Source organism: Ischnura elegans, chromosome 10 (genome assembly GCF_921293095.1).
Source record: "Ischnura elegans chromosome 10, ioIscEleg1.1, whole genome shotgun sequence".
Taxonomy (NCBI): Eukaryota; Metazoa; Arthropoda; class Insecta; order Odonata; family Coenagrionidae; genus Ischnura; species Ischnura elegans.
Genome location: NC_060255.1, coordinates 30,059,434 through 30,084,843, shown reverse-complemented (window position 1 = coordinate 30,084,843; position 25,410 = coordinate 30,059,434). Strand labels below are relative to the sequence as shown.

At 40.6% G+C, this 25,410-nt stretch overlaps 1 protein-coding gene across 5 annotated transcripts in view; it reads left to right on the top strand.

Annotated features, from left to right (window-relative positions):
* The window catches only part of LOC124166530 (irregular chiasm C-roughest protein-like), a 766,129-nt gene that overhangs the window by 403,882 nt on the left and 336,837 nt on the right, over positions 1–25,410 (top strand). For 2 of the 5 annotated variants that reach the window (XM_046544078.1, XM_046544077.1), the window contains exon 1: positions 1,961–2,797. The exons of 2 other annotated variants lie outside the window; for them this stretch is intronic. In XM_046544078.1, coding sequence (XP_046400034.1) covers positions 2,672–2,797 — 126 coding nt within the window. In that variant the 5' untranslated portion in view covers positions 1,961–2,671. Of the gene's footprint in view, positions 1–1,959; positions 2,798–25,410 lie in introns of those variants that run through there. One more of the 5 variants, XM_046544082.1, reaches the window with a different exon arrangement.

The following is a 25,410-nucleotide window of genomic DNA, read 5'->3' as shown; positions in this document are numbered from 1 at the left end:
TCTAAGTGCATCTTGAGCTGTGGAAGCAGGCCGACCAAGCAGTTACCTTGACGACTTCGCGCCTTTCTTCTCCTTCCGAAGAGCGTATTCCTGGCCACGGCTACTTATCCGATGAACCTGCTTGCCCCCAAGCACCCATCTACCCACTCAACCCGCTCCAACCTTCCCACTCCACTCCCATTTGTTTCGCAGCATCCGAAGACGACCCATTACAACCGCACAACGATCCTCATACCTTCTTCGAAGTTTTTCTTCGATGCCCCCTCACCCCAACAATTCAACGTCGACAACTTCTCCCGCATCCCCGCTTTTCCCTCTGGTAATACGGGTCGGGAAATAAACTCGGGAAAAAATAACACATCGTATTCTCCTGCCCTAACCAGCAATCGAACGCATCATTCTCGGTCGTATTATGAGCCGATTTTTATACGCGTTGCTTGCTTTTAACTTACCTAGTCGTCTTCAAGATTTTCTTGGCGTTTCTGGTTGACTCTTTTAAGTAATCGTATCATCGAATAGTACAGTCTAGTATGATACACGTGACAGAAATGCAGCTACTCTATACTTCCATATTTTTCGACCGAAAGGGTCTAAGTCATTTACATTGGATTAGAAAAATATTGTCTTAATTAATAAAAGGCACTATGGGGTGGAACTGATCCACTTTGAAAAATGGAATTATTTGCAATTTTTTACTTGCATGAAACAATTAAAATGCGACTATTTTTGATATCATCTCTAATTTTTAAGGCTGCGCTGTACTTACGGGTTGAAGCTATTGCGTGAGTTGGACATGTCATGGGCAGAGAAAGTGACAGAAAGGGCGTTGAAAAGGAAAGTTAAACGATTAATTAAGGACAGTTGAAAATCAACAGACTGAATTGGGGTTGATGTCATCTTGAAATTGTCTAGGTACACATTTCAGACTTTATTCAGCATTAGCATGTATCTCAAATATTTATTAATTTATTCCTGTACCACGGAAAACAGCACCATATTCCTTTTAGAACGGAATTTTTAACTTAACAATTAAACGTGCAAGAACAGCCATGCACTAGATAGGGGAAATCTACCCAGGCGGGACTCGAACCTGCGACTACTTGAATGGCATGCAGTGCCGGTAATGAGAGTTTATTACTTAGAGTAAGTGTTGGATAAAATTTCTTTCCTTGGAATAGGAAAATATTAAGGTTGACAAGGTTTTACTCTTGCCTTAAAGCTAACTGAAAATTTTCAAGTTAATGGCTTAAGTTTCCTACAAGTAATACGTCAGAAAATCGGGACAAAATACGACCGATCGAGAAGGAATGACGCGTCCTCTTAAAAATTTTATTTCCACTCCGAAACCCCTCATCCCATCCATCCAACGCCGACACCTCCTTCTGCAGCCCATTCCGCCCCTCTGGGTGGAGGAAACAGAGCGGGCAAAAAATAATCCCCCGCCCCAACCATTAACGGCCCACCTTTCCTCAGCGGAGCCTACCACCACCTCATCCTACTGGAAGCGTCTTCTTGCAGGCCAGCTCAAATACCACACCGCCCTGAGGTGAGTCCACGGAGGATGGGTAAGGGAGGTCTTCCTCATCCTCACCACAGAATCTCGGCAGGTCGGCAGCCTTCGGTCTCCGAAAGCCCTCGGGCATCTTCCAGACTCCCCCCCCCCCCCCACACCCCTTCCTGCCCCCACTCCAGGACAGCGGGGCCTCCCTCTCCAGCACACACTTCAGGACAACGAGCCCTCAACTTGCACACGCCTCCGAAGTAAGGTAGATCCACGTCTGAGTTTTCCCTTCTCTCCGCCCCCCACCATCGCTACTACTCAGGCAGCAGTCTTCTCTCCCCTCCCCCGCCTTCCCCTTCCGAAACCTCCTCCTCCCTCCCCTACCAGAGAAACATCCAACTTCCCCTCTCCTGGCTTGGGACGTTTGCTTCCCCTCATCTTCGGCCGCACTACACCCAGCCGTCTGTCGCCAGTCTCCCTTCTTTCAACCTGGCGAGCACACGCTCGAGTCTATACGGGGGGCCGTGGTTGGGTTTTTACTGTTTTGGGTTTCGGCGTTCCGGACCAGATTTTTCAACCTCATGTGCCACGCGCCGGACCTTAGGACCTACGGGAATTTCTCGGTGTCCGCAAAGGGAAGTGTCGTCGCCGGTGTTGTATCCCCCTCCTACGCCGCTGATACCCTCCGCCGTTCCCGCAGCGTGAGATAGCCTTCACCCCCGCTCTCGTGTTCCGAGATCGCTGTGCGAAGGGTACGGGGCGCATGCCTGGCGCTTTGCCGGCTATCGCGCGGGCGACCGCCGGCCGGAAATTTTGAGTCAGTCGCCCCGGTTGACTGGGACCGTGTTTCCTGCGCGGGGAGAAAATTTAGTGTGGATTTTTTTAAACGCACCGGTGTTGTTTTTGTTTGTGTTGCCGTGTTTGAATGTGATGCTTGTCGCAAAACCTTCTCTATCTACGAAGAGCGTGTGATGAAAAAAGACCTTTTTGAATGAAAAAGTAAATATAAAGGGCTTGTGTGTTTTTCTCTACCTACTACTACACTGACCGTTCTTCTGTAGTCTGCTGTTTGGAAGAGTGCTGTTCGTTTTTCCTCGCCGGTGTTATTGTGCCGCTGTCCGTTTGGATTATGGCTGACGTCCCCATGTGTGTGTGATGATTTAGCATTGAATGAGAAATATGGGCAAACAGAAGGGAGTGTACGTGGATTACACTGGTGGGGGATGGGAATGTTGTGAAGTGTCTGGGAGAGGAGAAGAGTGCAGTGTGAAAATCTCGGATACGTCTGTGGATAAGGTAATTTTTTTATCGATGTGAATGCCGTATTTCAGTGTTGCATTTGTTGTGTCTTGATTTGTGTGCTGTTTTCTTTGTGTTCCCGCACAAATGCTTGGGTTTTCCTCTCCCTTAACTCCAACCTTTTATAGCTATCTGCGCTATGTGTTTGTCCCTTGTGATTCAGTTCTCGAATTGGGCGATTTCGGTAAATCTCACTTCGTCCCTGCGGAGATAATTATCGGATTGGTTTTACCGAAAAAAAAACTGGGGAAAGTGGTAGGAATTTCGAGGAATCAGTGCCAGTTGAACCAAGAAAGTCGTGTCCAGTTTGTGCAGTCGTTTGTTTTTGGCGATGGGGACCTGTGATTTGTTATACCCGTGTGAGATTGGCCCGCAGCCGCAAGTCCGATTATAAGGCGTTTCCTCCCCGGCGAAAGGCAAGGGACCCCCCCGGGAAACATTCTGGTGCTTCTCGCTGATCCTCACTGTGAATGTCATTTACTGTACGCCTATTAAGAGATAAAGCCGTAGCGGTTGTTCATTCTCTGCTCCCATTCCATCTCATATGCGAGAAGAATGCGCCCGAAATGCCGTTATTGTGCAGGAATTCGCCCCGCGTCGTCGTTTCTTTTTTGTCTTCGAAAGAGATAAAACGGAAAAGATTCCTTCCAGAAATGGCCCTGTGATTTCTCGAGAGAGATATTCTGAAATATTTGGGTTGCGTGGCTGAAAGCGTGAGAAATCTAACGGCATGTAGCTCCTTCCGTCTAGTCCAGTTCATCAATTATGAAAATATGTGGCCACGCCAGGCGACAACGGTGTTTTCTTCGCGATTGAATTAATATTAATGCGGCGAAGTTCTGTAAAGAACAGCTCGCGTGTTTCAAAATGTGTAATTTATCATTTCATGCATGTATAATTAGCTGATAGGATACAACATTTAGTTGCCAATGGTGGCAACTCATCAAGCTCGAGCTTGTTATTATGGCATTTATAAAACGTCACAGTGAACTTCATATAAGTGGCTTGTTAGAAGACTAATATATCTGCATACCAATTTCTGCCGAAGACATCTCTGCGTTGGGATTTATAAAATTGCGAGCGCGAAGAGAGCAGTCCTATTTTAAATATATACATGCATTTCTGTACTGAAGTACTTACTGATATTTATTTATCAACATTTCGGTGAAAATAACCTCTTTATGTGGCTGTCACTTCATGGACTGTTATATACGTCCAGTGTCTTCGAGACTTAGTACTCGAGGAGACTCTAGCACACGAACAAAGCATATTTTGCTTATTTATCTACCCTGCTTCCATTAAGGTGAGCAACGTAAATATTGACCAAAGTACTTCCCGAAAGCATTGGTATTTATATATAATTCATTATTTTCCCTTACCCCCAACTTAAGTCAGATGTCAGTAATATGGGATACAAAATTTTTCTAAGAGAAAATCGCTTCGCTTCTTTGCCTACTTGCCCAGACCTTTAGTTGAGATGTTATTTGTTCTTCTATTTTTTTAAAGCTATTTTGTACTTAAATTCGAAATAGAATATTCAATGCCTATTTATTTCTATGTTGCTGGGTGTTACTCATTTTTGTGTATTGAGGATTTTTTTTCGTAGAAGGGAATACCCTGGCAATAATTTCATTCCCTTGTTTTGCATACCGGGAATCCCGACTCAAAATCATCGTAATTTTCCGCTCGTTGAGAACGTCAGTGCCATTTGGAATACTTGATGAGGACGAAGTTACGTGATTGACCAGCAATTTTTCGATGTATCTCGGAAGTCGAATCCTCGTGCCTTGGAATGCAAAAACATATCGCTGCCGTTGCAACAAGTTGGGTGGATGGGGTGATTTTGTCCGTAGGGGTGTGAGTAGGTGGGGCATCGCGTTTTTCCATGTAATAGTACTACGCGGAAGAATATCGTATACAACGTTTTATTTCCGCACGCCTTCAAACTTAAGTCCCATTATCATTTAATCGCTATCTTAATACACTCATTTTCCCCGAGTTTGGGACACTGTTTTGAGGTTGTGAATACAGTTAGGTTCCCGTTTGAGCCACAGCAAGATAATTTACTTTTATTAAGTAGAAATTTACGCACACATTCCATCCTACAACCACTCTGAAATGCATGGTCGGAACTGAATTTCTTTATTGCATTGCATGTCATAATAATTACGTATTTTGTGATCTATTGCTAGTAATCTGAACATATATTGGGACGGGTTGAAATCAAAATGTTAGCTTGCGTACGAAGCGTCTCCAATCAATGTATTGAATACGGATGGATAACCACTGCTCTGCTCCAGAATTTATATGGTTATGCGTCGTGCACTCCATATTTATCATGTCAAAACAGTAGTATATCTAGTCATTGGTCCGCGCCATAGTTAATAAGGCATGCATTTATAGGCGATAAATGCTTATTTAAATGGTTCACTTGGCCCTCAATTACATTTTATTGCAACCAATAAATGGATGAATCTCCGAAAATACTAAAATCACGATAAATATCTTCATAGACATCTTTTATAAACTTTGGACCTTGTTGGACATTTTTATCTTAAGATGAAAATAAATCATCAAAAGGAAAAATAGTCCCGATGGATCTGGACTTACAGAAACCAACAAGTTTGCTTTTAAGGGGTTTAGCGTAAACATAACCTGTAACTGGCAGGTAAAATTAATCAGGGAATTTCGGTGGTTCTTTATTTGTTTCTTGTTCGTGCTTTCAAACATGATCAGTCCCTCTGCGAAATTTAAAGTTGTAGAATTGTTCTCCGCTTAATGTAATTACACGCTTGTTGCCTACGTGTCATTTGAATTATTTTTATTGAAATATTCCCAATTTAGTGAGTACTGATGTCGTATCCATTTTCTTCGGAAAGGGACTTAGTCCCACTCACTAACACTCAGTCATTCCACCGTTAGGTGGGTTTGGTAACAATAGGGTATAGCCTGTCACTAAATGTAGGAATGGCAGTTGTAATTTTGGATACGGGCGGATAAAAGTTCTTTCCTCTTCAGTACTTCTCACCATGAGGATTTCTGTTTCTCCACGATTATATTTTTTTTAATTAAGAGAGATTCAAAGGATCCCCACTGTTTTGAACACTGGACTCATCAATCAGGAGTTGCTACAACTTGGCTAGACATGATTATTATGATTCTGATCAATATGTAATTATTCCACGTATCTCTTTGTACCGGTTAGTCAATATTTAGGGCAGTCAATTGGCATTGGCATTCTCCTTTCTTTTCTCTGGAACAAAAATTAATTAAAAGGAAACAGGCTCCATCAACTAATGGCCTCTATAAGTTCACTTACATAGTTTTAACTTTCTGTAAGCTAGCAAGCGCCTTTCTCTGGCATTCAGCTCGAAGTCACTTCACGTTAGTCAGCGAGGATTAAGAGGACGTATCATTCCCGCACGAGCAGTCTGATTTCTTGTCCTGTTTTTTGAAACGCTTTTTGAAATTTTATCTTGAAATTTTTAAAGTTTAAAGATCACATACACCCTTTTCAAATTTAACCTGTAACTTGAGCATAAATATTTGACATGACTACTTTTTTCGGAAAAAATACTTTTCTATTAGAGAGAGGAGCATATGCTTACAAAGGCGTGATGGTCACTCATACCGTGATTATTTTAGATAGTACGTTTTGGACGAATTATGAGTTGGGATTTACGGCTAAAATAAGTACTAACTGGTTGTGTGAGTGATGCTTTCTCATCTCGCAAGACAGGTCTTCCCTGATAGGGCAAGTAATGAAATAATCTGGACGACCTTCGTCATCTCTTTCTCATCTTTGCCGGACACGTTCTCATGTCTTCCCGGAGGGTATGACGAGGATGCTTTGGGGAGACTCTAGGACAAAGGACGACGGTGTGAGGAAAAGAAAATGGCAATCACGGTGCTGAATCACATAATCTTACGGTGCCAGGCGCCCGAAAAAAAACACCCTCATATCCGCCTCCTTTAAAAAAAAAGCGTGCGCGTGAAAGCGGAGCTTTCTACCCTGCCGAAGCTTCTCCCGTTTGAATTTCATCCTAAATTCACGGCGTCGCCTTGGGAATAAACCCTTTTCTCATCCCACCCGTAAAGTCCCTTTGCTCTTGCAGTCATGCCTACGGCCTTCCTGACCCCTTCAAACACACACAGACGCGTAAAGGGTATCATTCCCGTACCCCTCACCCCACAAAACCCTTAAACCTATTCGTATGTAAGGGTCCGCCGACCCCCTTGGCTGGCCATGCTTCTCTCCCAACACCACCTCTGTCCTAAAGCGCCACGCGATTGTCAGTCAGCTTGACGCCGCGTAGTTAGCACGCACACATGTAGCGAAAAGGCTTCTTTCTTTTCTGCCCCTGTTACCTTCTTCTTCTTCTTTCGGATGGTCGGGTTGTAAAGGGAGAAATTACGCCGAGAGAGTGGGAAGGGGTGCTCGGGCAGGAGAGGGTGAAGCGCTGAGAGCGACGAGAAATAGATGATGGTGACCTCTCTTGGAGTGAAATGGAACTACCACCTTTCCGTCGTGCGGCGCAGGCAAGGAGCGGATAGCGGGTTGCGTTACTCGAGGCGCACAGTGGATTCGTGACAGAATACGAGAATGAAAAGTCTAGTAAAACAGCTCACTGGAACCCCTTAATTTCAAATGAATTAGGCTCCCTGGATATATTTTATTAAGTGAATGAGTTGTGTCAATAACATAATGGATAGTAACTGCGCCGGTCTTTAATCTACTGGTCCACATACTTTTGGCCAAGTGTAGCCTTTATCAAATCTTTGCCGTTAGCGTCTCAATATTTCTTATAGTGTAACATTTTTAATACCATGTATTTTATTGATAATCAAAAAAATCATTTGATAAAGTCCAGATGTACTAGATGGGAAAATACTGGTGTCATTATTATTGTAGCGTCTGCTATAACTGCAGTAGAACACGTTCAGAGTTTTTTTAGTGGATTATATTTTACTGAAGGTTCTGAACTTAATTTACAAGGACCAATAAAAAGTATACATTGTCTTGAGTTAAAGTAGGGAAATTATAATGTTGTAACGTCACGGCTTTCGTTCCTGGCGGTAAGGCAGATTCTCTTTTAAGCTCTGCGTCTGTAGTTGATCCGATTTTATAAATTGCCTTTTCGTATTTTGGCATTATTTTAGAAAAATATCAAATAGTGTAATAACATTATTGGATGTAATAATTAGATTAGATCAAGATAATCTACGTTTTGTGAAGACTTTGCCGTATCTGAAGCAGAATATGATCCATTTTAAGCGAAATTTGAATCGTATCCTTGAGGGATTGTTGTCAGTCACTGATTTTTATTACTATTCCGATCGGTCATCATTACGAGCAGACGATTTTGAGTGGTTGTCTACGCGATATGAATTTGTTGTGTTTAAAATAGCTCATTCTGACGACCATATGAGCTCTTGTAGGGAGTCGTTGAAATGAAAGTTTAATCACAATCATTCCAATCGCAGCCTCGGAGTCAAACTTTCGTGATGGAAACCAATCTGAATAATTCCAATTTTAAACGAGCAGTAAAATTTATGATAACTCGAAAATACTTGAATTTTTAAAAATAAATACGTAACAACTGCGTTTGAAACATCCAGTGCCATCTCTGAAAAGCAGTCAGTTGGCCACGGAAATTTCGCGAAGGTAGCTTAGGGGAGATTGAAGGACGGGTTTTTAGGGCTGTTAACGTGTCAGGAGAGGACAAGGAAGGGAGGTTATTGTGGGTGGAGTGATGAGGAAAGGTAATGGGAGGAGGAGAAAATGGAAAGGTCTTCTCCTAACCCTTCATTCCCAACCTGCTCCTCCTCTCCCCGCTATTCCCGCCCTCTACACGGTAACGCGTGGGAAGAAAAGGGAATGAGTGTGTCACACAATCCATACAAATGATATGAAGGAGTAGCCGTCGGACTGGGCTGGGTTGGTACGTGCGAAGCAGGTTTGTGAGTTTGTGTGTGGCTGTGGAGGAGACGAGAAAGTGTGGGGGGTCTGTCGAAGGTCACAGGGTGGGACGAAAGCCTCAGTGGGGAAGGGTTTTGACAGTTTAGTGTCCAGGGAGATTGTTGAAGGGCTGGATTCTAAGTTTTGACATGAAACGAGACGAACCATTTTCCTTCCTCATGCCTAATTCCCACAGCCGCGATTCTAACTTCTATTAACGCATCACAGTAAATATGAATAAGAGTGATAATCGGCATCTGTGAATGTGAATAAGATTGATGTGGCCAAATCCGAGATTGCGTGATGAGTCTGAAGATTTTGATTGTTGGATACCGACAACTGTGCTCCCTTACGTGTTATTTACCTATATTATAAGTTTCTTCCGTTAAATGTAATAGTAACGGTTTAGGAGAAGCATTAGGCTTGCCATAAAATTCATCCTTTAAGTGCATCATACTTTATTTCTTTTCATTTTGAAAATAATGCGGATGTTGCCTATGGTTGGCCTGAGCTTTGGTCAATTCGCTGCAGTCATTGAGTTCTCTTGTTCAGATATATTTACTGAGAGACTAGCGTTATGTTGTCAGTGAAGCTGGTATAGCATTTCATGCTAGGATTTTCTCCGTAAGTAGGCCTTTTTTCGCGCATTATCATTCTCATTTTTTGTTATTTTTAACGCAAAAGTGTATAGAAGAATCGAGGAGTACCATTACATGTCTCAAGGTTTTTGTTTAATGAAAGTGAACCGTAGTAGGACAAAATAAAATATAGAAATCTTTCCTTCAATTTTTGGCTCCAATATTCGTAAATATTCAACAAATGATTTACAGTCAATAACCAACACTGCTTCAGGAAACTAAGTCCTCTCTCGTATCCATTATAATTTTGCATAATTTTAACATATATTAAATAATTTATACATACGCCCGAACTTTCATTCTTTAACTAATATATCACCATGTTTTTCTGTTCGTCACCAATCGTCCGGCGGAATGCATGGCACATTGATAGCTTACACGTCAAACTAATAGTGCCTAATTTAAATGCATCTCAATGATAGCAAATTAGTACAATCGGCGAAATTCTGTATCGGCGCTTCAGGAGGCCTGTGGAAGCCTTGAACGGGGTCGAAACATTGTCCAAGGACATTAATAGACGCGGAGTAGGACCCAGAAAGCAACCTTTTTCACGACAGGGACTTAAGTTAAACGTGAAACGGGACTTTCCTCACTATGACTCTCTTTCCCTGTGCGTGCCCTCCCTTGTACGCTGTTTGGAAGTCCTATTGGTCGAAGTTCTTCGGTGGGGTTGGGTCGGTCATGTACGTAGTACGTGTGTTGGGGATGGGGTTTTGGAGTGATTTTCTGCTTCCCATTCGAGTCCCCAGTTTGCCACTCTGCTTTCTCCTTCCCCCGTACAAGATTGTAGTGGTGTCGGAGAGATTGAAGGGAAAGGAAAAGAAGGGTAAGTTTTTAGGTTTTGTGTCGTAGGAAGGAGGGGGTACGACTGTCTCTTTTCTCCCGGCTTTCCTCTCTTCCCATGAGCCTCTACTCTCTTCTCTTCCTCTTCCCACCTTCCTGGAAGTGTCAGGGGCCGTAAAACGAGTGCGAATTTCGTAAAAGTGCGAATGCTCCCCTGGGATGAGGTGCCGGTGACAAGTGGGCCGTGTTCGCCCGAGGGTTTTTCCTTCGCCTCCGTTCGGAGTCGTGGAGAGAGAGTTGCAGACGTGACAAAGATTTCGGATTACAATGTGTTTGTCTCCTTTTTTCACCCCTTTTCCTCCTTGGATCGTTTCGATGGGGAGTTTAATTCATTTCCGTCGTCATACTCCGGTTCTTTTTTATGCGCGGCTATTACGGTGGCGGATCAGGAGCGAGTACGGAAAAATCCCTTCTCTTATCCACGTGAATTTTTTTTTTGTCGTGGCCAATAATTTTACACTTTGACGTCATATGGCTATCATACATATTTGGGCGACGCGCGGACTCAACTCCCAAGCAAAGGGCCTATATCATGAAAAAAGAGTGAGTGTATTTTGTAAATGCAGTCGTTTACCCAAAGACCGTAAGATCTGTTAACCTAGATGAAGGTGTATGTTGCATATTTTCCACGAAAGTTCTCTCTCCCGCTAAGATTCGTGTCTGAATAAATCTCTGGAAAATTATCGAATTTACTGGCTATAGGGAAGTGCACTAGTGTTTCAAATGCACCAAACACATTTTTTAAATTAGAGTTCAGAATAACATAATGTCGTAAAACCACAGTTTAAATCCTAATAGTGAATAGTTGATTCGAGATGACCGTCTGAAATATGGAAAAATTCAAAGGCCGCGGAAACGGGTGTCCATGTTGAATATTGGCCGTGACGTCACAAGGCAGTAGCAGAAGGCAGCATCTACACCGTTTAGTTCTACCACTATTATTGCATAGAAAAATTACAGAATTTGAGGGTATCCGTTTCTTGCTGTCATAAAATATCTTCAGATTATATATGTGGCTGCTTCTCTTTTGAGTAAACGACTTCATCATTGCGTAATATATTAATATTCATTTACGTGTCAACTTCAAGTTTGGAAAGAGTAGTACGAATAGCACATTGAATCTTTAATAAATGCATGATGGCATTTATTTTTCGCTGGGTATATTTTGGCACAATGCCGTTTATCATGCCAAAACTTATTTTGTAAGAACCGAGTCAAACTAATAAACCTATTTCAGACGTTTGCTGCAAGACTTATTCGTTGCGTATGTATTCACGCCGGCCGGAACGTTCGCCCTTCGCAACTAGAATCATGGGATGTTAGCCTTATTTCCGAGCTGGCTGGTTGTTGCAATGGTTCGCTGTCCAGGATGGGTTCAAGAAAAGATAATCTTGGTTGGGAGAAGGAAAATTCCAACGATTTATAAATGGTATACCAAACTTTGATGTATTTATGGTTACTGAATTTTTGAATAAGGAGGACAGGTTCAACGCTCCATAGAAATGCGAGACGTTAAGGCTAACAAGGGGAGACCGCGTACCTTGCTGCATCTTTTTCAATTAGGGCGTTAGTTAGTCTGTAATTAATTAATTTTCATGCGTTAATTTTTACAAGTTATATGTATAAATTCAAAATATCCGCATTTTCACAATGAATCGGTTGGGGTAGTGGTAGAGTGCACGAGTCAAGGAAAGAAATTACCCGAAGGACCGTGGTTCAAGTCTACGTCATGGCATTATTTTTTGTTGCCTTCAATGTGATCATACGGCGTCTAGTTTATCATTAATTATAATTGCAGCAATCATTGACATGAGACAATTTTTTTATCGTCATTATGGCCTTTAGGTATTTTAGCAGTGTCATTACAAACGCCGAGATACGATGACTACAAGGGTTGGTGTGCGCTAAAATGTTAATTTTTTCTTTGCTTATACTGACCAACTTCCACATTAAAAATGAAAACCACTCTTGCAAGAGCACATACGATTAAAGGCTCGCGGCAAGCAACAGTATGCGTACAGGCATAATTAATAAGAAAACAAAGCGAATATACAATGCCATATATCTCGAACACTTGTAATTCACATTACTCCAAAGGGAGTTTACTTACTCAGTACATACCTCAGTACCTTGTACTCAGTACCGAGTAGTACTCAGTTTACCTCAGTAGCAGTGCTAAAAGAACCATTCTGAAATATAATTTTAACTAACAAATGGGATGAAATAAAAGTTGATAACCCTGAACCGGGCGCGCTGGCGTATAAAATACGTCAATCTTTGAAAACCAAGGATTTCGACATTGTACGTACATTCTGGGCTATAATGGTCTCGTGTATTCTTACAATGTGCTTTGACTGCCTATATTGCGAGTTTTCAAAGTTCGAGGTATTGTAGCTAATTTTTTAGATCAGCAAGATGAACCCGTCACCAGTGGAGTACAAATTACGCCGCGCGACCTGCCGTGTACCTTTATATCTGTATCACCTATAAATGTACTAATTTCAACAAATAAAGATTAACTTTAACAAAAATCGTTTGTTATCATATATGCACATATCATGGGCAAAGTACGCATTTTGCCCGGTCGTGTAAAAAAACAGTCGCGCCATAATTCTTTAACCCTTTAGCTGCGGGAGCGTCAAAATGTTTCTGCCACTGTGTGCGGGACATGAGCGGGGAAGATATTTTTCCGTCGACCCCGGGCGTGTATCTAGCAGGTAGTGGACCCTCATAATCCGGGTCTACCCACCCTACCCCCTGACGACAGACCATGAATACAATTGAGCCCTTTCTAAGAATCATAATTGGAATTAAAATATTTGAACGTTACTTTTTCTAAATTGAATGTAAATGAATTTTTTTCCTCAAATTTGGCCATCATGACATTTTTATAAGCGATTTGATATCAAACAGTAAATAAAACCATTGATTTTTAACCATATTCCTCAATATTTCAACCATACTTCAGCCGATTTGAACTTTGGGGAGCATTTGGAACGTATGTTTGGATGCGGTAGGTAAAGGTAATGGATAATAAAGGTTATGATAGGCATTCTCATGAAGGTGGTCCGATATTACACCAGATGAGGAGCTGTCGAACTGGAAAATCTGAGGAGTAAAATCATCAGTCCTGGACCAAGGAAATGATGCGGATTCAATGTCTTCAGCCAAATTGAATGGACCACCATCGCCGGAATCATTTGCATCATCCTCATCCGTCTCAGTATCCCTGTTAGACACAGATACATCGGAAAAATTTCCGTCCTCACTCTCACAATCAGAGTCGAATAAAATATTGAGAACTTCATCCTCGAGAGAAACCTTTCTACTTTTTGGCCGAGATGGCAAATTTTCACTATCCATAGTGAAAATAAATGAAGAGATTCACAAAATGTAGTCACTCGAGTAGGTACTTGATTAGGAGCAAACGTACACCACCGAAACTCTGCAAAAACTGAGCATAGATCAAGAGAGCATGTGGAAAAGACAGGATATTCGAAGGGAAACCCATTCGGTGGGAAATCCAGGCCGAGATTATAATACTCAAAGGAAAGAAATGTCCTTGGTAATTACGCAGGTGCGACAGACCCACCACCGAAAGTATAAGAAAGAATAACCAATGCTTTCAAATAAGTTTCCCCGGCTAATGGACAATGACAAGATTAAAAAATTCCTAGGAAATGCAAGGATTCATTGGAATTGTTTTCTTCGTGAATGTGCCGCGGAGAGCAGAGAGACCTCTCTCTCGAAGAAGGGATAATCTGGGTAGCGCTCCCCGTGGTGAGGGTGCCCAGTCCTCGAAAGACGCCTTTGTGCTCTCTGCCACTAGGTTGGGCCGAGTTCAAGCAACCGCGGAAAGGATGGCAATAAAATCCTAAGGAAAGTCTGCCAGTGGTAAGAAAATCTGGTCAAACGTAGAAAAACGTTTTTCCCGCACTCACCATGCAGAACGTTTAAAAACGTTCCCGCAGCCTAAGGGTTAACCAAACTACTTTCAGTTTATAAATTACGTAGGTCTACGCGGAAGATGACTCAACACACTTTCTGATGTGACTGAGGTACCTATTAAGTAAATTATTATAATATAAATATCAATTTGATCTTACAATACCTTCAAATGATCTTCAAAACAGAATATCATCGATAGGTAAGAGTCAGGAGCAGCCTTGAACCATTTATTCCGTATAGCTTGTGCTTAAGGCACGGGAATGAATATCTTCTCCAGGCTTTTGTTTCGACGTCGAGATGATATTTGGAACAAAAAATCATTTATAATTCTATTTTGAATTCATGTTTTCGGTACTAGACGACATTTTTAGGAAGCAAACTCCACCGATTCCCGGAAACTCTAGCCGCGCTAAAGAAGGCGACGGAATACAGCGATACTCCACTGGTGACTACTGCCTTGTGACGTCACATCTCAATCAAGATGGAGGCACTGTGTTTCAGCGCAACATGAAATTTTCCGACTTTCAAAACGTTTTAAAGTGCATACCCCAGATGCAGAAAATAAAAGTGACTATACTAATGTTTCTTTTTTAGGCTAAACTTTCAAATTCAGCAATAAAAAAAAATTAGTGCACTTCCCTATTGGAGAAACTTTGTCCCATCAAAGAAAACTGTTGTTTTGGAAAATGTTCAAACTTTATGAAACGCTCGGGGGAACGTAATAATCTAGTGGGCAGACGCATTGGCTCCTAACTTAAAGGTCCTCGGTTTGAACCCTGGACGAGGACGCTGAACATTTCATTCTTGCTGCGCCAGGTTGCTCAGTGAAAGGAAGTGGTCCTCCTTTGGATAAGTAAATTTCCAAACCTCTTGCTTAGTCTGGGGTGAGCTCCAATCTCACCTATTCTTACCAACCCAAAGGTTTAAGCACTGAGTGAGTTAGTAAGCGTTGCAATTGGTCGTAATGTCGAGCAATTAACGCTTAACTTTGGGGTTATAGTGATGCATTTAAATTTGAATTTCTTAAACTTTAGCAATAAGTAACCTTCTAAAACTAGCGCGATATTAGCCGCTGTCTCGTGAGTTTTATTGAAATAAACTTGAAGCTGATCGCGAATTGGGAAATAAATTATTCCGGTAAATATTTTATTTAGACCTTTTCCTCTTCGTTATACATTCGTAGTAAAAGTCCCACTGTTAGAACGAGGAAGCCATAACCTATTCTTCTGCGTGGCAAAAAGTTCCGTCATGTTAACACTCAATCTGGAACGCACCATTTGCTCTAAGCTATTTGGCGTTTTGTTCCTCGTGATTCCTCCGACCGGAATCCCCGTTGGCCTGTTGCCTAAATCATTCACGACCTGAATTTGAGGCCGGCCTTGCGTAGTGGTCCATATTTATTCGGTACACGCCCGTGCAATGGGTGTGCCCGAGAATCGTGTGAGGTAACCGGGTGAATGACCCCCTTAGCAAATTTTCCAATGCATCCTCTAACAAGAGTCATTATTGCCGGCGAAATGCCTCATTAAACCCCTCCTCCGCTAAACTTGAAGGCTGCATCCGCCGGTGACCACAGGGGCATAAATTCTATTTGCTGATTTCGGCAGCCGTTTGCTATATCGGCTCTGAATCCTCGTTGTTCGAAACTTCTGTATCAAGTTGAACTCGCCGGTGGTGTTTAGCGATTCCAAAAATCGTTTCCAAGATTTTGGCGGCGTTCATCGCACGCCGATAGTACTTTGGGTTCCGATACGTTCTATGCTTTATCGTCGAGTATTACTTGTTCATATTGTAGTCAGGGTAGGGACGCAGTTAAACGCCTGTGTGTTTTACTTGCGTGCTCCATCCGTTGACAATTTCTTTGGTGTACTCTGGCAAATTCAGTTTATGTTTTATTGTGATTATGCCGTTATATATCGTACGAAGGTGAAAATTTTTGCCATAATTTGCAATGAATGGCATACGTTAGTAAAAGCAATATTAGTAAAACATAATGTTACAAAAAAGTTTGTTGCTTCATTTTTCAAGTGCCAGCATGCAGTTATCAATTTTTTTTCAAGAATAACTGTGCTTTTCACTTTGAATTTTTTTTTCAAGCAAATTTTGAAGTATTTTTCGTTGATATATATTCACACGCAAACACTCAGCTTTTCTCAGAGTTCATACAGAGATTTCGTGATAAAGTAATTACGGATTATATGAGCATTATTATTTTTCATCTAAAAACCTCCCCTTCCATCGGTATTGTTTGTTAAGAGCTGGCAAATAGAGCGTTTTCTCGGCTCTCATTCATTGATTTCTCGTCCGAGAATGGTTGGATAAGGCGCATGAATTTGTATTTAAACGCAAAATGTCTCCATTTCCCAGCGTCTACAATTTTTACTGTTGGTCATGTGTAAAATGTAGCTCTTAGAAAATGTTGTGAGATTATTTGTTTTACGCACGTCAGCATCGTTTAATATTTAATAAAATATTACTACCACTTAGTATTGGAGAAGATTAGAGATGTGTGAGTTTTAGGTGTGGAGAAGAATTGAGAATGTGAAGTGGACAGACAGGAGGAGAAACGACGAAGTGTTGGAGATGGTGGTTGAGGAGAGGCAGCATATAGATAAGATGCGGAGGAGGCAAAAGTAATGGATGGAGCGAGTGTTGAGCAGAAATGGGATGTTGAAAACAGTGTTGGAGGGTAAAATTTTGGGTAAACGAGGGAGAAGAGGGTAGAGATTAGGTCCTATTGTGAATTGGAGAGGGAAGTTCATGAAGGAAAGGTGAACTGCATTAAAATTTTTCATCATTTTAAATATTCGTGGTTCGCCGAAACTGCCCGTTTTTACCGCCCGCTCCACCCTCGTGATAGTACGGGAGTAGAGACGGATGAAGCCGGTGAGGGCAGCACCGTCTGCGCTTCTTCTCTTGGCCCGCCCCGGCCGCTCACGTGTCAAGCGCATATATCAGGGGGCTTGATGTCTTCTCTATTGGGGGCCTCAACGCTCCCACTCCGCCCCCTCCGCCGCCTCCGGATCATCCAACCCCGCCCTCGACACTGAGGCGCCCCACGAACAATATTCCCTCAACTGTCCTCCACTCATCGCTGGCAGGTAGAGAAAAAAGTCAGGCAATAGACGGCCGGGCAATCCTAGCTCATTAGAAATGGATAGCAAACCTTCGCTACTTCGTCAGCAGTGAATAATTAGCGGTCTCAGTTATAAGGAAACGCTGTAGTATCTGTCTTCAGGATGTATAGGCCGTTTTACACGGGGAACGCTCTTGCACAATATGATGTTTGTGCGAAGGCGCAGTCAAAATTGCGTCGAGTAAAGCGGTGAATTGCTGTTACGCATGCGAGAATTCATGGACGTGAGGAGGCATAGTAGCTCCTGTTCTAATTTTGCTCGCGCAATTCTAAGCCATATTGAGAAATAAATGCAGTTCTAACCTGTGCAATTACGTGCCTAGTGTAAAACGGCATTAACACTTATTGTTAGTGAGTAAATGTTTAGTTGATGTTCATAGAGGACTCGATTGAGCGTTTTTTTTTGTGAAGGATCAGGGAACTTTCTTCTAATTATTATTTGTGGTAGTAAACTCAAGTCAGCGGAGAATTTAGGGATTTTTGCTACAATTCTGTAATGTCTTCTTATTTCTTCCTAGCGCTAGCTGTTAGCGACAAAATAACCGGAAGTAATTGTGATGGATTTTTAGTTTTTCCACCAACATTTAATTTTGTTGGCTTTTTCCTAGGATCTTAATCATTTTAACATTGCATTTAAGTCTAGTTCAAGCTATTCAGTAAGAATACTTTTTAAAATATCCAATTAAGTAGCTAATGGCAAATGCAAATTTAAACTTAATATATCTTTGAATTACTCTGATCATTGTTCCTATTCATCGAAAAGATCTATTAGTTTTTCGCTAAAATTTTTTTTGCAGGTTCTGAGTATGCATATCACTTTAATAGGACACAATAGACTGAATTTCGTCGATGTAAGACGTATTTCAATAGCTATTAAAAATACCCCTATTGGACACTAACTATGGATCCAAATTTCATTGCGAAAAACTGTATTTCATATATGCCTATCATGTGTTTAACTAGGACGGTAAGGTTTCACTCATACTACTGCTGCATGGTTACTAGGGCCAAAGTTATTGTCTACCCTCTATATAATATTATTGACTTAGATATTGATCCATGAGATGCATTCGTACAAGCATTGAGGCTTTGTATTTGAAACCATCAAGTGACCACATGTTCTGAAAATTATCATAACATCTGCGAGCTAGCTAAGGGATGCCTAGTATTCGTTAAACCCATTCATCTGGTCGTTCGCTATCCTAGAATCTTCAAGCCCTCTTCACTAGTGCCATCTTCACTCCTGTTGTTGTACGCCTTCCGTAGATAGGCCTTTGACCGTTGCCCAAAGTTAATTTATGATGATTGGACTGATTTATCCTCGCGTTAGACTTGACATGTTCATTATTCAGTATCGTAACTGAATTGTGTGAGATATTTTTTGCGATTTGTATGTGAAACTCAGTTTTATTTAACTCTCAAAACTGCTGTTGAAATTTTATTGGCGAAGAATTATATTTCCTATACAAATTTTTTCCGCATGCTTTAATTAGTACATTTCATGTTTCTCACATTGAAAGTCCATATACTGTATTTTTTCTTCCTTTCTTAATAACACTTTTAAAGCCAGGTATATTTTTTGCCTTGTGAGCATGAGCTGTAACGTGATAGATCCGTAAATATAACTTGCAGATAAACTAAGGAATACTGATTTGTTGTCAGAGTGATGATTAAGAAATATTTTAACTAGGAAGAAATTTTCCACATCAGCCATCTTATTTACGTGATTTGACACTTCCCCAGCGAATTATTTGGGTGAATTTTTATTGGGATCCCACCCAGTTAGAAAAATTTAGCCAGCACTCCACTCTTAACGAGAGGAAAAGAAAAATTCGTACATCAGTCTTAATGCTCCGCTAACTTTTAACGGGGCAAAACTGTGAATCATACCATCCTCTGTCACAGGCACGGATAGGGTATCCCCTGGGCGGCAAATAGACGTTGAACCCTTCCGCTATCGCTCTCCATATCCTAGAATCTTCGTCCCCTCTCTTCACAGACCCCTTCTCTCCAGTGCTTGTGCAGATCGCCCTTCGCAGTGCCAGTCCTTTGTTCCGCACCCTTGACCATATACAAACGCCCATTCCCCTCACGCCAAATCCCATTCTCGTGTACATGACACCCGCGCGGTCCTTTTTGCCGTACGGTCCCGTGGCCAACCTCGTGTGTGATCAGATTTTCGGCATCTAAATTTTACAGCGCGGCTATAATTTTTTTCAAACTCATTTTTTTTACGCGGCACACTAAAGCTCCTCCCATTATATCTTTTTTTCTCTCTCCCGAGCGTCATTTCGGCGGCGTTTTGAATATTTTTATTCCTTTCATTTGCTTGGTGGAATGGCGAGGGTGGTTGTCGGGCCATAATGAACGGGGGTGTTTACTCCCACACCCCCTCCGATTTTTTTTTCCTCGTTCCCGCCCAGCTATACCATCTTCCCTACTTTATTAATCTCTTTGAACCTCCTCTCCCCTTATCGAATATTTTTTTTCTCTTCTTCCTTCGGTTCTCTACGCGTGTACCTGATTGGATTTTTTTCTCTCTCTGCCCCGACGTCGAGTGCGTGTGTGTGACTGGCACCCGCTTGGATATTGGATGGATGCTTTTGAATTTGGGCTGAAATTAGGAGCGGGATAAAGAGCCTTGCCTCGTTGTCGTGGATGTAATAAATTACCTCAGAAAGGCTGTGTACAAGAGAGGTTGTCTGAAGTTGTACTGCTGCTAGTTTAAGAGGATATTCAACGCGTGAAATTAGCCTTCTTGAGAAATGACGTTGATTGGGATCACGTTGTAGACTTGCCTATCTAATTTTGGAGTAATAGTTTTTAGTTGCACGTCAAAAGTTATTCTTGCATCACTCTTGTTTCCTTGTTATTTCTAGGTATTGACGTTTTCCTCAAGCAAACCTACATATTTGGTCTTCAAAATGCTTGGATAACTAAATACTGAAGTGGATTTATTTTTAATAAAATTTTTGAATATATTGAAAATTTCCGCTTCTAGAAGCTCATTTGAGGTTAGAGAGAAGATAGCTGAAATGACGTGGCGTTAATTGAACAAGACGGAATGACGTAAAATGAACAAGAATGACGTAAAACGGTCTGAAATACTCTTCAGTTGCGAACTATATTAATTTATTGAATGTTATAAACCGTTGCTGTTATTTGTAGATAATGACATCCTCGAACGAGTCTACCGATTGCGTGTTGAAAACGGTAACTTAACTTAATACTGAATGGTAATTTTCTTGGCAAGTTTATTTAAAACCTTCGGTATCAGTATTGATAATATTCGAAGCATGCGCTTCAAAAAATTCTATGACTGGGAAACAAAATCTAGACCTTAGAGCAAGCATTTGACTCTATATTAATTCTCGGTTCTGTTTATTTTTTCGTGTTACATAAATTTTATAAACTAATGAATAGGGAGAAGTAGAGCAAAACTTATTTTCTACATTCGTTTATATATAGAAACCTGTGTCAGATAAAACTACGCACAAGGCATTCCTTCGCTAAAAATTCATGACTGAAATAATGTACTGTTTGTGGTAGACGACGAGTCTAGGATGAGATCAATAAGAGCCACCGAGCTGTTTGTGAAGCACCCATCATTTTGTTAATTGAGTCGTTTTTCGCAGCTATTTTTCCGTTCAGCTGTGAACTTCTCTCACGCTATTGTAACGCAGCATCGCGTGCAGGTGTTTACATACCGTAAGCATATTCCGTGTTTGTGCTTTCCCATTAAGGTCAGGAGCCACAGTCAAGCTACTGGTGAATATTTTCGCCGCTCTCACGGGTGATTTTGCAAGGTTTTGCAAGAGGAGCTTCGCATTTGGCCATTATGTTAATGCCTTTTTTTCATGCATTTTTTAAAATTCGCGTACCTCCAGTTGGACCCTAAATTAGTGCGATAAGTTGATCGCATAACGCGAACTCGAGCTATTCGGGCGAAACATTCTCGTGTCGGCTAGAGAAATGCCGCGTTAGAAATTATCCTTCCCTTATTTCCCGTTGTGAATTATATCCAAAGATAGAATTCTTGTAAATTCCACACGGTGTGTTATTTTCTGTGGCATATTCTAATCCGGCGCCTTGCATTTAAAAGAACTCACTCCCATCGACCGGTATTTTCGGATGATTTATTGCTCGCTTATAACTTACAAATAGTCTTCATTTTGAAATTTACCTGGCACCACATAAAGGACTCTTTTCAACAATTAACCTGAAATTAGAAAATTTTCTCTCGGTATTTTCTCTGTTGTAATTGGTAGGATATGACATTTGGAGGAGGTAACGACCGTTGTAAAGATATTCAGTTTTAATGAAGTCGATGAGTTTCATGAATTCGGCAGGATGAAGTCCATAAATTATAGCGATTGGGGGAAACTGCGATAGTTTAAGTTATTTTTATTATCATTAACTCATTGAATAATGCATGACATTTGTGAAAGTGATGGTTAATCAATAACAAACTCTTTAGAGAGAAGAGTCTAAAATTACTTACCTATCGTTCAACGATCTCTGGCATGGTAATAGGATTACGCGACCAATAACTGAGGTCATTTGCGCCGTAAGTTAGAGATGGGGAAGGAAGGTTGAAGAGAAACCCGGCGTAGGCATTCTCTCAACGAAAGGACGTTACGTATTTCTCTCCGTCGCGACGGAGAGATTATTGCGCTTTGGGTGTCTTCCACACAGAACTCAAGCAGGGATCGGGCAGTCTGAATATTCTTTTCCACGTCCGGGATTTAAACCCGGGCCACGGTGTGTGAAGCAACAACTAGCCACCAAAATAACCCGATCCCCATGTAATTTTTTTAATATTTGAGATTGAGGCAAATATTGATCTAAATCTTCTCAATACACCCTGAATATTTCACATTGAAAACGGTAGCTCAAATTGTGTGATACTTCACCAAAATGATAAAGAGTTATGCGTCCTCGCAAACAATGGAAGTATAGCATATAAAAACGTCTTTTATGACTTCTTGATTGTCTAACTAGGAGAAATTTCCCCTAACTTCCTTGCATTTTAAAATTTATTGCCTTTAAATGAATTTACCCTTCCTTACTGTTATAGCGCCCATCATGTTTTTCTCTCCCTTGAGACGTATGGTTAAAACAGAGAACGAAAGTACAGAAGGAAGGCATGTATGGCATAGATGAGAAGGAGGACCTGGGATGGAACAAAACAGAAGGGTCAGCGTGGATCATACGCTGATGACGGCCACGCGCCCTGCTCAATTAAACGAACTCACTCCTGACGCGTGTACCAGCCGTATTATTAATAGGTCACGTGACCAAGCAATTTCCCTAGTCCGGCATTTTCTTTTCAGTTCAATTTTATCTCCTCCTCCTTGAATATTTCTTTTATATTGGTGTTGGGATGTATTTTACAGTATGGATATCAGGAAGAGATAGCGAGGGCAAAGGATAAATTTATGAATAAGGAAGGGTTGATGATGGGTGCATTATGTAAGTTTTTAAGTAGAAGCGGGCAAAGACTCAGATATCATCCTCAGTCCCGGCATATATCTACCGGGATATCTATCTCAATATGTTTCTATTTGGCTTGATTTTCATGTTTTCTGATTAATTTGACGTAAAAAAATTTTTGACATTTTTACCGATTCTACAGTTAAAGGACAACAAATGAACGCTATTTTTAAGTTTTATACTGTTTATAACAATTAATTAAGTTTAAACAAAGTTATCAACAATTTAGTAACATTTACGAGCGTTTAAAATTTCAAAATGCCTAACGGGTTAAACAACAAATGAACTAAATTATGACTCTCTACATTTTTCATAACAATTCTTAAAGTTTAAACAATTTACGCAACAATTTTAGTAACTTTCAAAAAAATTTAAAATTTTTAAATATTTTCCGTGACATCCGTTTCTGCTGCATGCCACTTTTATTAAATATTTTCCGTGACAACCGTTTCTATTGCATGCCACCTTTTTTATATTGATAATAACCTACCTTTTTTAACTTTATTATAATTTTTGCGTACTTAGAGCTAGTAGAAGTCTTGCCTGATATTATATTTCTCGGATAACTGATTGTAAGGCATTATTTCATCAAACACGTAACAACTTGTTTGCCATTTTACGATCAACATATTTTTTATGCTTGAAAGGTTAATATTGACATTAAATATGAAATCTCCGTTCCTGCTATTACATCCATTCCATTCATCATTAGTTTTCTTTAATAATCTCTGCTACCCTCACAAATGTTGGTGTTTCTTTGAATAGTTCGGTAACATATTTGATGCATGGCTATGCTTAACATTTAACTCACTTATAGTATTTAATTCTACTTAGTTTTTAATTTCAATTTTATAGGAATGCTTGCGGAAGTAACACAATAAATTGGCATTATCCATGGCGCATTGTTATGGTGCATTGTCCATGTTATAGCAGTACAAGACTTCGCCGGACGTGTCTATCAAAATGTTCCTGTCGACGCTTCCGAGAACTTTATCAAAGGAAAAGCCCCAATGAAATTCTGATTTCAGTGGAATAGAGTTTCTTAGAGAGGAAGTCCAAACCTCAAAATTGCGCCTGCAAAACCTTCATTTTGCTCTTTTCATAGCCTTTGAAAATGAATTACACTGCCTTTGATGGCGTGTTGCAATTGCTCAAATGGGGATTCGTTGTGGAGAAAAACAAACATTGCCTTCTCCCTCGTCATCGCCTTTTACACGTTTTTCCTTTTTTTCCCTAATTTATCTTCCGTTTTCCTTTGCTTCATATTCGTTTCCATCTTTCCAAATAGACTCATGGATTTCATTTTCCCTCCAATCCTTTTCTATTGAAATTTTTCATCGCCAACGTTTTTACATAGTGTCTCTCTTTCCTTCCCATTTCAATCCAATTTTTCTTTTACTTCTTACGCGTGTCTTTTATTCCCTATTCATCCCAGGAGTCCATTTTCCCTCCATCCCTTGTCATTGGTCAAATTCATCACTTGGTATTTTATATCCCAATATTTGTACGTGATTAAAATCTTCCCTTGTTCGTTTTATTTGTTTTCCATTTTTTCTCCTTCTATCATGTTTCCTCCTCTCTGTGTCACTAGTTCTCATTGTTCCTCCAATCCCTCAATGAGTGAATAATTTTATTTTTGGCCCCGAAACTATCGCAAATTTCTGTATTTCGATTACCTTTTGATTTATTTTCCTCCTAGCTCTTATTTGTGTCTCCCTTCTCTTATCCAGTTTCTCAAATGATCAAGAGAACAATGTTCTTTATCCGCTGCAAAAATTATCATCATGATATTTCTATTTCTGATTTATTTTCCGTTTTCCTTTTGACTGTTATTCGCCTTTCTCTTCTCTTTTTCAATTCCTCACCTTTGATTAAACAAATAATTTCATTTTGCTATCGCCGACATTGTCTTATTTTTCTATATTTCCTTAATCTTCTGATTTATTTTCCATTTTCTTTTTAGCTCTTATTCATGTTCCTCTATCTTTCTTCAATTCCTCATCCATGGTCAATTTTATCATGACTAATTTTATTTTTCAGTCACTAAAGTTGTCACATTACTTTTCTATCCCCTTCTGATATACTTTATACTCCCCTTTTGCCTCTAATTCGTATCTCTCCACCCCTCTTTATTTCTTCGCCCATCATCAAGCGAATAATTTCATTATTGAGTCTCCCAAAGATTTCACATGATTTTTTTTCTTTGTCTATCCCCTACTGATTTATTTTCTATGTTTTAATTTTTACTCTTATTCCCATCTCTTCTCCAGTTTCTCACCAATGATCAAGCATATAATTTTATTTCTCCCTCGCCCATTTTTTCCTCGCGTGATTTTTCTATTTCTATCCCTTCCTGGTCTATTTTCCGTTATCCTTTTGCTTCTTACTTATATCTCACTACCGCCTCTCCACCATAGGTTTTCATTTTCTTTCCAAATACTCGCCCATGGCTAAAATACCTCTCTGGTTTTTCATTCCACAGCTTTTTTACATGATTTACATCTTTCCTTCATCCTCTTATGTACCTTTCATTTTTCTTTCTCATCATTGTCGCTAGTTCTCCTTCACCCTTCAATTCCACACACACGATGAA